The sequence below is a fragment of the Bos taurus genome, chromosome 4 (assembly GCF_002263795.3).
Source record: "Bos taurus isolate L1 Dominette 01449 registration number 42190680 breed Hereford chromosome 4, ARS-UCD2.0, whole genome shotgun sequence".
NCBI classification, from domain to species: Eukaryota; Metazoa; Chordata; class Mammalia; order Artiodactyla; family Bovidae; genus Bos; species Bos taurus.
This window is the reverse complement of record NC_037331.1, coordinates 113301460-113313918: the sequence shown is the minus strand read 5'-3', so window position 1 is coordinate 113313918 and position 12459 is coordinate 113301460. Positions and strand designations below refer to the sequence as shown.

The 12459-nt window shown below is 43.7% G+C and overlaps 2 protein-coding genes across 3 annotated transcripts in view; both read right to left on the bottom strand.

The window, feature by feature from the left end:
* Positions 1–12459, bottom strand: part of GIMAP1 (GTPase, IMAP family member 1) — a 41038-nt gene that overhangs the window by 3588 nt on the left and 24991 nt on the right. For both annotated transcript variants that reach the window (XM_059885989.1, XM_059885990.1), the window contains exons 2-4: positions 6845–6905; positions 5916–5951; positions 796–989 (exon numbers count right to left, since the gene is read on the bottom strand). The gene's annotated coding sequence lies outside the window, so the exon portion shown is untranslated. The remainder of the gene's footprint in view (positions 1–795; positions 990–5915; positions 5952–6844; positions 6906–12459) is intronic.
* Positions 996–12459, bottom strand: part of GIMAP2 (GTPase, IMAP family member 2) — a 36455-nt gene continuing 24991 nt past the window's right edge. The window contains 5 exon segments of the mRNA XM_059885991.1: positions 996–3761; positions 3764–3882; positions 3884–4532; positions 5916–5951; positions 6845–6905. Of these exon segments, the coding sequence (XP_059741974.1) occupies positions 3550–3761; positions 3764–3882; positions 3884–4532; positions 5916–5943 (1008 nt within the window). The 5' untranslated portion in view covers positions 5944–5951; positions 6845–6905 and the 3' untranslated portion in view covers positions 996–3549.

Genomic DNA, 12459 nt, shown 5'->3' with positions numbered 1-12459 from the left:
TTAAAATAAATTTTAAGAAGGTGATAAGCTCTTCCTGAAATTTGGGGTGATAAATAGCTCTTTTTTATTGTAAAGCATTTGAATTCCTGTATTTTGAATACTCTGAAAATTCAAAGTTCATGTATCTCAGTGCCTCTCAAATATGTTGTTTTTCAGAACTACTTGAATGTTCTTTAAAAATGTCAATTCTGGGGGGACCATGCTCAGAAATTCTGATTTATGAATCCAGTGTATCTGATATCATCAGTCCACACATCAGAATTAAGAAATGAGCCGTTTATTCAGACCCCTTCATTGTACAGATGAGGAAACTGAGGTGTTCCTACAGCAGGGGTGGGAGAGACTTGAATTAGGGAGCCAACGTGTCAGGGCTCATGAGGACGAGGGGTTGAAGACCTGGTTCCTAACCTCTTTAGTCTCTTGAGGGTCCCTTTCTGTGGACAGAGGGGAGAGGGGGCATCTGGGGCGGGGTTGAATTCTGATGGTTTCCTGACTCAACACACTGTAACTTGCTCTAAGTTAGATTGCTTTGGGGCCACAGGAAAGATCTTTTGCCTGTGCTGAACGTGCAGTTTGAGCAACGTTGAATGCCTTTTAAAATGCATTTTACTCCTGGACATGGTTCCAGTACAGACTTTTTTTACTGTATGGGGGAGGTGTGGAAGGAGACAGACATGTGTGCCCTCCAGACTGGGGACCATGCTCATAAACCTTTTTTGAACTTCCTGTATTGGAAACTTTGAACATCTTTACAAATCCAGATGCCCCATCTTAATGAGTCCAGCTGTTACTCACCCGAAAGGTGCCTGGTGGAGCCTGGGTGCTCAGACAGTAAATGCTCTCAGAACCATGTTCCTTCTGGTTAGTTGTAGCTCTTGCTCCCTGCGGGGCTCACCTTTCCTGGTGACAGGCTCTCACCAGTGATCCAAGAAGGCCCTGATCTCTGCTTTCCCTTCAGTTTTGAGTGTGGCAGGCTGTTTCCTTCCACTCTGCATAAAGGAAGTCTTTGAGACTCACAGCTCCTGTAAGCCTCGAGGGAGGGTTAGGTGGTGATGATTTAAAGAGACAGGAACATTGATTGTAGGCTTAAAGCATTTATCTTACAAAACCTCTCTCCTGTTGCGACTAATCTTCTGTGTTCTCTAGCAGGGCCCTCCCCTCCCCCCATACCAAATATCTTGTTGTAGGACCCCCAAGGCCTGAGTCTCCTTCTAGAACTGCTTAGTGATCTAATCTTCAATTACTTTTTACTGTGTAAGCGTTTCCCCCATATGAAAAAAGTCCAGAGCGCTTCCTGCTCCAGAACAAAGAACATGATAGCTTTTCTCAACAGCCGTCCATTGACTGGACAGCCCTATGGCCAGTGCCCCTCTAGGGTCCAGCCTGTCAGAAAAGTCCAGAAGCAGAGTTTTATCTGAGAAAGGATGTCTTCTCAGCTGTGGGAGGACTTGAAGCTAGCTGATGTACTGAGGATGAGGGTGAATTGCTGTTGCTGTTTAGTCACTCAGTCATGTCAGACTCTTTGTGACCCCATGGACTTAGCCCGCCTGGCTCTTCTGTCCATGGGATTCTCTAGGAAAGAATATTGGAGTGGGATGCCATTTCCTCCTCCAGGGGATCTTCCCAACCCAGGGATGGAGCCTGTGTCTTCTGCATTGGCAGGGAGAGTCTTTACTGCTGAGCCACCATGCGTTTACACCATTCCTAAGTTAGCATTATGTAGAGGCTTACTCTGGTCATCTGTGTTATCACTGATTCTAGTTATTCTGCCTCCTCTCATGAGGGTCATGAGAGTGAGGTCAGTAAAAGACCCAGTGGTGTGGTGAACAGGTACCAAAGGACTGGCTCTAGAACTGGTCAGGTCACCAATCCAACTCAAGCTTTTTAGAGTTGACTATTGCTGGATGTGGGAAGGATGACTGTCCTGAGCCCTAATCTACTGGCTGGGACCTGCTATTTCATCTTTCTTTCCAGCCCATTTTTTCAGGTAGGAAAGAGACCCAAGGTCAACTGTTTTCCGTTCTTTTTTTTCCAGGTACAATGTCTCTTGAATGACTGACACCCCCATTTTTTTCCCATTCAGCATTATTATTATTATTTTTTTTCCAGCATTATTGAAGACTGGAGTCTCTCATTCTCCCACTAGAGTAGTGGGGCCAGGACAAGTGTGAGGAAAGTTTGGTGTCCAGGGCACAGAGTTGAAGGAGACACACTGCCAAGGTTTCTCAAGTGCCAGTCCTACAGGTGAATGACCCCGGGAGTGAGTATTTCCTTAAGACTGAGGTGAATATGGCTCCTCACTGGCTTTACCCAAGTCCGAACCACATAGACCAGTCTTGACTAAGTCTTTGCTACCCAACGTATACCTTTCATGAAGATGCTTCCAGTGTTTCTTTGATAACTCCTTGCCTTTCAGTGTTCTCATGCACGCATGTGGAATCTTCCTTCACCACCTGTGACTTTGCCTGAGGGTTTACCCGCTTACAACAGGGTGCTTTTAGCTCTAATCCTTCTTACATTTTCCCACCTCTTTTATGTGTATTGTTTGCTGCATCCTTGGAGTTTTCCTAATTATCTAGTGAGCTCATCAGTCATAAAGACTGTGTTTATTTTAATAAATTCTAGTTTGCATTTAACAGGAAGATGTTAAATGTAAAATATTGCAAGTGCAAAATGCAAAATACTAGGTCCACTCTTGTCTGAAACATAAGCCTCTAGTATGTTTCAATCCTGACTGGGATTGGACACAAGGGGTAAAATCTAGCTGAGCCCCTTTTGATGCACATAAAACAGACTATTGATGTGTGTGTCTGTGTATGATTGTTGAGCGTGAGTTGGTTGCATCAGAGAAATAAGCCGTATGTCCATTTACCATCTTCAGAAGATAAAACCATAGCATGGAGTTAAAGACATGTGATCTCAGGAACTTTACAGCTCACTTGTTAATTTACTATACCTTGTAGAAATTTTATTGCCATTTTTGTTATATTCAGAAGAAATAGTGATAGTATAAAGAAGAAAAGGCGTTTTCAGGAGCATAAAACTGACTTTAGATAGAGACTTGCAAATGAGAAGAATTTTATGTTTATAACTTTCAGAAGGTTTTGGTATTATATTTCAAAACAAACAGGAAATTTTAAAATCATTTGATTCATTAACAAATAGGATGAGGTTGAGATCTAAACAGTTCACAGAATCTCAAACATTTAGCGGACACTGACTGTCCGGGGCAGGCTGCTGCTGCTAAGTCACTTCAGTCGTGTCCGACTCTGTGTGACCCCATAGATGGCAGCCCACCAGGCTCCCCCGTCCCTGGGATTCTCCAAGCAAGAACACTGGAGTGGGTTGCCATTTCCTTCTCCAATGCATGAAAGTGAAAAGTGAAAGTGAAGTCACTCAGTCATGTCCAACTCGTAGAGACCCCATGGACTGCAGCCTACCAAGCTCCTCCGTCCATGGGATTTTCCAGGCAAGAGTACTGGAGTGGGGTGCCATTGCCTTGTAACTTACTCAGGATATGACAATGAATGAAGAGGCAGTGGTCAGTAACTATGACACAGGAGTCTTGCATTCCAGTCTACCGGTCTTTCTAAAAATCATCAATAGTTTTTTGGGTATGACTAATAGTAAACTACAGAATAAACGGCACATACTAAAGGGTAAGCAGCAAAAGAAATCGCATGTCTTGTGGAATACACAAAATAACTGACTGAGCAATGCGGCAGACACCTGAGCACACAGTGCTGTTTGGATTAGGGCTTTCTCAGGCAATTCGCTTTGGCCACGATTGTACCACGTCTCTGAATTTCCATGTATTTTATAAAGGTCCCTTTGAAATCCTGCAATCTTTCCTCTGACTGTACAGGCCCACATTCTGACTGTTAGAAGGCTGTACAACCTGTTAGTGTAGCGGTCACCCCTTTCCACTGTCCCCAGGCCCTCAATCAAGTCCATGAGCTCCTTCACGTGGTCATCCCAGGTGCTCCCTGTAGCATAGTTGTCAAAGGCACACACTCGCCCCCCACACGCTGCCACCAGCTCGCTTAGGGCTCTGTTGCCTGCGCCTTGGATAAAATCCCTCAGGAAGCCTCCCTTGAGGTCTTCCTTGCGGGTGAAGACGACAACTGTGTGCTTCGTGGCACCCTCTCCAAAGATCTCCTTCACCCCCTGAACAGCCTGCTGGTCCTCCGTGGTGAATTGGCCCAGTTGCATCACCAGGAGCAGCACGTGGGGTCCTGGGGCAGAGAGCAGGGAGCACCTCTGCATCTCTTGGAACAGGGAGTCAGAGGGGTCCTTCCTGCAAAACATATCTGGTGTGTCAATAACCACCACCTCTCTGTCTCCCCAGCTGCCCCGACTCTTACTGCAAGTCTGCGTCAAGGACCAGGCACTCAGTCTGGACTCAAATGCTGGCTTCTAGAGGATGCTGTTCTCTGTCGCACTTTTGCCAGTTCTCGTTTTGCCTACCAGAATGATTCTCAGCTCTGATCCTCTGGCACAGTGAGCTGGGTGACTCTTTGTAGAAGGTCCTGCTAAGAGCAAGTTTACTTAGAAGAGAAAGACAAATACCACATGATATCTCTTATATGTGGAATCCAAAAAAAAAAAAAAGGATACAGATGAACTCACTTACAAAACAGATATAGGGGCTTCCCTGATGACCCAATGTAGAGGACACAGGTTCAGTCCCTGGTCGGGGAACTAAGATCCCACATGCTGCAGGGCAACTAAGCCCACGTGCTGCAAGAAGAGAAGACTGTGTGCTGTACCCAGCGAAGCCCGCACAATGCATCCAAGAGCCCCGTGTGCTGCAACGAACCCAATGCAGCACGAATGAATCATGAAAACCAGACATGGAGTCACAGACGTGGAAACAAGCTTCTGGCTACTGAAAGGGAAAGGGGCATGGGAAGGGGTAAATTATGAGTTTGGGATTAAAATATGCACAATACTGTATATAAAATAACAAACAAAGACTACTGTAGAGCACAGGGAGCTGTACTCAATATCTTGTAATAACCTGTAATGTAAAAGAATCTAAAGAGAATATATTTGTGTTTGTATGTATACCTAAATCACTTCGTTGCATACCTGAAACTGACAAAGGATTGTAAATCAACTGTATTTCAATTAAAAAAAAAAAGGTGAAAAAAGAGCAAGCTTACTTTGTTATCACCATACTGTCATGCCAATGGAATATTTTTAATGATAAGGAAATATCTGGGAGAAGATACTCTCATAATATATTGTATTTATAAAGTAGAAGCTGACTCTATTATCAAATAAGATAATGATTTTAAAGCATCTAGCTTCTCTAGGTCTGCAGGGCATTGTCATATTGGATCCAAGAAAATTGGGGGATGAGATAGAATTAGAAATGTATCTTGTCATTCAAAGTTTGTCTATATCACTCTGTTCTGGCCCCCTAAAAGGCAAATTTTCTGAAGATCAGAAATGTGTAGCCAAGATGGTGGTTCCATCTCCAGGTGGGTAAGTAACCTGCCTGTTCCAGAGCCAGAGATGGTTCCTCTGACCTTGGCTGGGCAGAGGTGTAGTCATGATCACCAGTGAAATGATTGGACCAGGGAAATTGAAATGAACAGTGCAAAGTTATTCTCTCTGATGAAGAAACAGTTGCTGGCTCATATTGTGATTCTAGAGGATAGCATGATTTTTATACAAACTAGGCACAGAATAGGGCTTCCTTGAGACCTCAGTTGATAAAGAATCCGCCTGCAATGCAGGAGACCTGGGTTCTATCCCTGGGTTGGGAAGATCCCCTGGAGAAGGGAAAGGCTACCCACTCCAGTGTTCTGGCCTGGAGAATTCTATGGACTGTGCAGTCCATGAGTGACTTCCCCTTTCACTTCAGGCACAGAGTAGGACAGAAATGGCACACGCAGGAGGTCACTTACCAGAGGGACTGCCTTCATTTTGGCCCATGGCTACTCCTGAGGGATGGAGAGACCAGAGGTCAATTAAAAAAACGATCATTTTTGAGTTACAACGCATGAAAGAACCTTACATTTCTTGAGCATGTTCACAACCATGCCTCAGTTGTCTGCACAAAGCTGAGGAGGTGGGTGGGAAGAATTACGATCGCTGGTTTACAGAGAAATATAGTCACTTGCTCAGAGTTCACTCAGTGAGTCAGAAGATTGGGTTTGTTTGTGGCCCCACTTGCTGCTTCTCACCCCCACGCCCACCTCTCCCCTAGGGTCCCTTCTCCGTGGGGGACCACCCACCCCACCCCCTCTCTTGCTTTCCGTGGCCTTCCTTTGTTTCCTTTCTAGGTCTGCCGTGGTTGTCCGAGGCTGAGTCCTCTTTCCTTCCCTCCTCCCCATCTGCTCCCTTCCTTAGTTCTCCACCTTGCTGCCAAACGCCTGCCCTCACACGAGTCCTTGCTGAGAGACTCGGTGAATTAAAAACCCAACTCGGCAAAGTGCACTCTTCTTCAAACCAGAAACGTGCTTCATTTGATCTGTTACTTACTTGAATTTTCCTCTTTCCACAAGAAGCCTTGCCATTTAGTTCCCTTTCCTATGCAGAGGGAAGTATCTTAAAAACTGGCAACCTGTACTAAGTGACATGGCACTGAAAACTCTTGTGTTAATGAGAAAGTTCTTCCCAGTTAGCCCTTTTGTGTAATGTTCTCTTTGCCACTATTGGGTAAACTAAATTCCAAGATTACAGGTCCTGTAAACTGGCCTCACTTAAGCCAAATGCCATCACTCTGTTTCCCTGAAAACAGGGCAAATTTGTTTAAATTTTTTTTTTTTCTTTTTCAACCATAGCCTGAAAACTAGGAATGAACAGCACAGAACTTTCACGAGTGTGGGCTTACCTGAGTTATTGTTGAAAGAAATAGATGCCTCCTTGTTCAGATCTGTGACTTGACAGTTCAGCTTCAAGAGAGAGAGAGGGAAAAAAAAAAGCTGAAAATCTAGTCTGCTTCTTCCTCTCTTGAATCTCCAGTGAGCTTCCATGCTGCAACAGAGCCCCTACACCATGACTATCTGAAATTCTCTTTTCAAAAATAAACAGTTAAAATGGCAAAATTTAATGAGTCATTTGTTGTCTTGTGGACTTGCCTCAATTGAAAAAACAAACAACGTTTGAATCGTTTAAGCTGGAATAAAGGGGAGGCTGATGATGCTGGTAGATTTGATTCCTTCCCCCATCCTGAGGCTGTGTCCCTACATTTACAAGTTTGCCTGAATGCAACCCTCCAAGGCCTCCCAGGAGGAATAACCTTATCCACACTTAGCGGTGACTGTTCTAAAGGCAAATGCCACTGCAGGGGGAGAAAGTATGGGTGTGGGGGCACAAGACAGGGCACTGTGCAGGGGGAGAGTACAGAAAGGCGAACTGAAAGAGGGAGATGTCTGTCTGAATGCATTTGGAAACGACTCATTCATGGTTTCTTTGCTTTCCCTTTGCTCAGCTATGCAGTTCAGGGCAGCCTCCCTGGGGGACCAGTGACCCGGGCAGTGTCTACAATGATCTAGGCAATGTCTACAGTAATGATCTGAGTGTCTACAGTCAGGGGGAACGACCCAAAGCATTAAATTTGAAATCACTCAAATGTTTTTATCTTTATTTCTGTGATATTCAGCACAGTAAGGACAGAGGAAATGTGGGACTTCTTAGACAGCCTTTAAATATCCTAGATCAGTAGTGATGCACTTCGCTTTCCCTACCAACTGTTGATGAGAAACGATTCCCAGGCCTGGACCTCATCATATGAGAGGCTGGAAAACACAGTGCATCCCTGGGACCCAGGGGGACACCACTGTCTTTGTCACACACTATTATCACTGTTTTGAATTCTTCCACATCCTTTACTTTGTAGTCTTCTACTTAATAACAGTAATCTCTTCCTAAAAAAAACATTCTGTGTCAAAACGCTAACAGGGACCTATTTCCAATTGTTTTATATGAAAGCAAATATAATGCAACATCGAATTCAAAGCCCACTGATTTTCTAAATTGTATGTAAAATTCAGTAAAGCACCTCTATAAAAACTTTCCATAGAATAAAAAAGCTTAAAATATTGCTGTTTTGAATACCTCAAATGTTTTTGGTTTATGAAAGAAAGGTATTGGATAATGTAAGTACCCTGACAAATAACTCAATTAAAAATGGGCAAAGGACCTGAATAGATATTGTTTCAAAGAAGACATACAAATGGCCAACAGGTACTTGAACACGTGCTTAGCATCATTTATCAGGGGAATGTAAATCAAAACCATCATGAGATTGCATCTCACACCCATTAGGATGGCTATTATTACAAAGACAGGAGAGAAGTGTTGGTCAGGATGTGGCAAATTCATGTGTTGGTAACATGTATCACTCAATATGCATGTGGTCAAATTATTTTTCCACTGTTAAAGAACTATGTCTTTTTAATTAATATCTTCTCATATATTTGTTTTTTGTGCTGTGCATGCTTGGTAGCTCAGTCATGTCCCGCTCTTTGTGACTCCATGGACTGTAGCCCACCAGGCTTCTCTGTCCATGGGATTTTCCAGGCAAGGATACTGGAGTGGGTTGCCATTTCCTCCTCCAGGGGTTCTTCCTGACCCAGGGATCACACCCTCATCTCCTACATCTCCTGCATTGGCACGTGAATTCTTTATGACTGAGCCACATGAGAAGCTCAGAATATATTTGTTGCTCATGGTTAAATTTTGTTAATTCTTTTGATATTGATTTGGAGAAGTTCTTTATGCAGTCAAAATGATCATTTTTACCTCCTCTTCTTGGATTAAAAAAAAATCTAATTTCATTCACTGTTAGTTTATTGTAGCTAGTATCTAGAAGAACCCACAGTTTGTTGTGATCCACAGAGATGACAGAGGATGAGGTGGTTGAATGGCATCACTGACTCAATGGACATGACTTTGAGCAAACTCAGGGAGATGGTGAAGGACAGGGAAGTCTGGTGTGCTGCAGTTCATGGGGTGGCAAATAGTCAGACACAACTTAGTGACTGAACAACAACAACAAAATCTAGAAGAATGTTCAATAATCACCATATAGTAGGCCTCCTTAACTTGTTTCTGACTTTTGTGGCAATAGCTCAATGCTTCCAGTTAAATAAAGTACAAGCTTTGAGGTTGAGATGGAAATTATTATTGTAAAAATGTAACCAATTATTTAGTTCAGTCTCTCAGTCATGACTGAGTCTTTGCAACCCCATGGACTGCAGCACGCCAGGCTTTCCTGTCCATCACCACCTCCCGGAGCTTACTTAAGCTCATGTCCATTGAGTTGGTGATGCCATCAAACCATCTTATCCTCTATTGTCCCCTTCTTCTCCTGCACTCAATCTTTCCCAGCATCAGGGTCTTTTCCAATGAGTCAGTTCTTCTCATCAGGTGGCCAAAGCTTTGGAGCATCAGCTTCAGCATCAGTCCTTCCAATGAATATTCAGGACTGATTTCCTTTAGGATGGACTGGTTGGATCTCCTTGCAGTCCAAGGGACTCTCAAAAGTCTTCTCCAACACCACAGTTCAAAAGCATCAATTCTTGGGTGCTCAGCTTTCTTTATAGTCCAACTCTCACATCCATTGAAGAAGGCAATAGCAACCTACTCCAGTACTCTTGCCTGGAAAATCCCATGGACGGAGGAGCCTGGTAGGCTGCAGTCCATGGGGTCCTGAAGAGTCGAACACGACTGAGCAACTTTGCTTTCACTTTTCACCTTCATGCATTGGAGAAGGAAATGGAAACCCATTCCAGCATTCTTGCCTGGAGAATCCCAGGGACGGGGGAGCCTGGTGGGCTGCCGTCTATGGATTCACACAGGGTCGGACATGACTGAAGCAATTTAGCAGCAGCAGCAGCTCACATCCATATAGGACTACTGGAAAAACCAGAGCTTTGACTAGACAGGCCTTTGTTGGCAATTATTAGGACCTTTGTTGGCCAATTATTAGATGCTAAATTTTTACCAAATTACTTTCCAACAGCTAAGGCCATGATTGAATTATGTTGCTCCATAGCTTCATAATACATTAAATTATATGACAATATTTCCTCATATTGAAACTTCTTTGCACACCTAGGACAAATCTTTATCATCTAAGTTATTGCTGGATTCTATTTGATAATAGCCAATTTTGAGGTTCTGCATTCCTTTGTGAGTAATTTTATTCTTTTCTAAAACAAAGAGATTCTTTTCCTTTGATTACCCTGGTTTTGGGGTCTCCTTTTCCTTCTGAACTATCAACTATGGTGTTTTCCTTGAATAGATACTTGCACTGCAGAAGAATCCTGGTTCTGTCTTTTAAGAAAATAAGATTTTTTACCATCACCACCTTTCTCCATCATCTCTTCTTTTCTTAGGCAAGTTTGACATTGAATGAAGATTATATAGCATACTGAATGTTTTTAAGGAAAATGTCAGTGTGCATCAGGAATGTATAACAGATGAATTTAACTGATTGGAGAGGGGTTGTTGGAAAGACTTCTGAGAAAAAGTAATATTGCTTGAAAGTGAAAGTCAGTCAGTTGCATCTGACTCTTTGTGACCCCATGGACTATACCAGTCTGTGGAATTTTCCAGGCAAGAATACTGGAGTGGGTAGCTTATCCCTTCTCCAGCAGATTTTCCCAGATGAGGAATTGAACCAGATCTCCTGCATTGCAGGCGGATTCTTTACCAACTGAGCTGTTATGGAAGCCCAACATTGCTTGAGCTGAACTTGAAAAGTGAGGGAGGTGGGGATTGGAGGTATTTCCAGGAATAAGTAACACCACATTCCAAGGCAAGTGACCACATGGAGTCCTCAGGTATTTAAAGGAAGCCAAGGATGGCTAGAACCCAGAGGCAGAAAGTCAGATTATGTAGAAATGAGGCTGGAGATCAAGGCAGGGATTTGTCAAGTTTTGGTCCTAAATGTTTTCTTGCAAAACAATGGAAACTCCCTCTGGGACTGACTTGGGGCTGTAGTGTCCTGGCCCTGAATATGAGTTGTGTGAAGAATGGATAGGAAAGTCCTGTCCCTTGTCCTTCTTTATATGATCTGTATTTGGGGATCTTTCCTGGGGTCCTCCTCGATATTCTCTTTCACTTCCTCTGCTTCCCCACCCACTCCACTCCTTCAGGGCGTGGAAACAGACCTCTATGTGGCTCAGGTGAGATGGAGAAGTACAGTGGGTGTGACTTCTGAGGTGAGCCCTCTACCGCAACTATTTCCTGATACCCTTCCCCATGCTCAGGACCCTGTCAACACTTCAGTTTTTTCCAACCACTTCCTGCATAAAACGCTTTCGTGTTTCACCTCTTGTTCTAAGTTCATCTATGTCTTGAGAAGAGCTTGGTTTGGGGGCATTTCTTTTGAACCAAGAGAGAAAAATAACTGTTTGTGATTCTGTCTGCAAAAGGAAACCACGAGACCCAGAGCTCTTCCTGAGGCAAGCTCCTTCCTCTGAGAGGAAAACCGATTTATCAGGTGTGATCCAAAGGGGCTGAAACCCCCTCTACCAAACACCACCTGCCTCTCCTCTCTTTCAAGTAAAGCTCTTCCAGGAGGTGCTTAGGCAAAGAAAACAGCGTACAGGGAGAGAGACTGAGAAGGAATTCAAATGGGGCCGAATACAGATTGAAGGAGTTCAAGCAAAGAGTTAAAGCTTCAAGTCCTCTAAACACCATTATATAGTCTGAAAGTTTCGGCTGTTGTAGCCTATGGCCCTTTACTCTCAGATGTACAGGGTATTTTAAAAGAGGTGAATATCTCAGATCTAACTTGCTGCCAGATCCTGGGTTTGAATATTGAAACTATATTGAAGCATTCAACTCCATTGAAACTGTATTCAACTCCATTCAACTGTATTTAACTCCATTGAAACTGTAGGGATGGCTCTATTTGCTCTAGTTCTAACTTGCCGTCCTCACCTGCCCACCCCTACCTTCTGTCGGTTTTAGTTCCCCAGGGCCCATCAGTGACCACGGATGGCCAAAACATATCCTCCGTATACTCAGTGGGGTTTTGGAAATGGGCCATTTTAATCCCTGTTTGGTCGCTGACCTGCTACGTGACCTTAAGGCAAATCTGACCTTAATTTGTTTAATCTTCAATGATAAAAAACTTCAACTATTGACAGAATTATCAGAATTAAGTGGAAAAATGTATGGAAAGCACGTTGCCCCAGTGCCTACCACTGTGATTTCAAAGCCTTAACTTGCACCAGAGTGCCTGAAGAACTTGTGAAAACACAGAGGGCTAGGCAACATTCCTAGTTTCTGAATGAGCAGGATTTGGTGAAGCCTGAAATGTGGGAGTTCTAACAAATTCCCAGGTGATATGAGTACTGCTGGTCCCAGGGCCTCACTTTGAGGACGACTGCCCTAGGTCATTGGCATCATTTGCATTGAAGCTGGGTTACCATCATGTGCCCGGAACCAACTATAAACAGAAGTAGGAGTTGTGTCTTTGAGACACTTTTA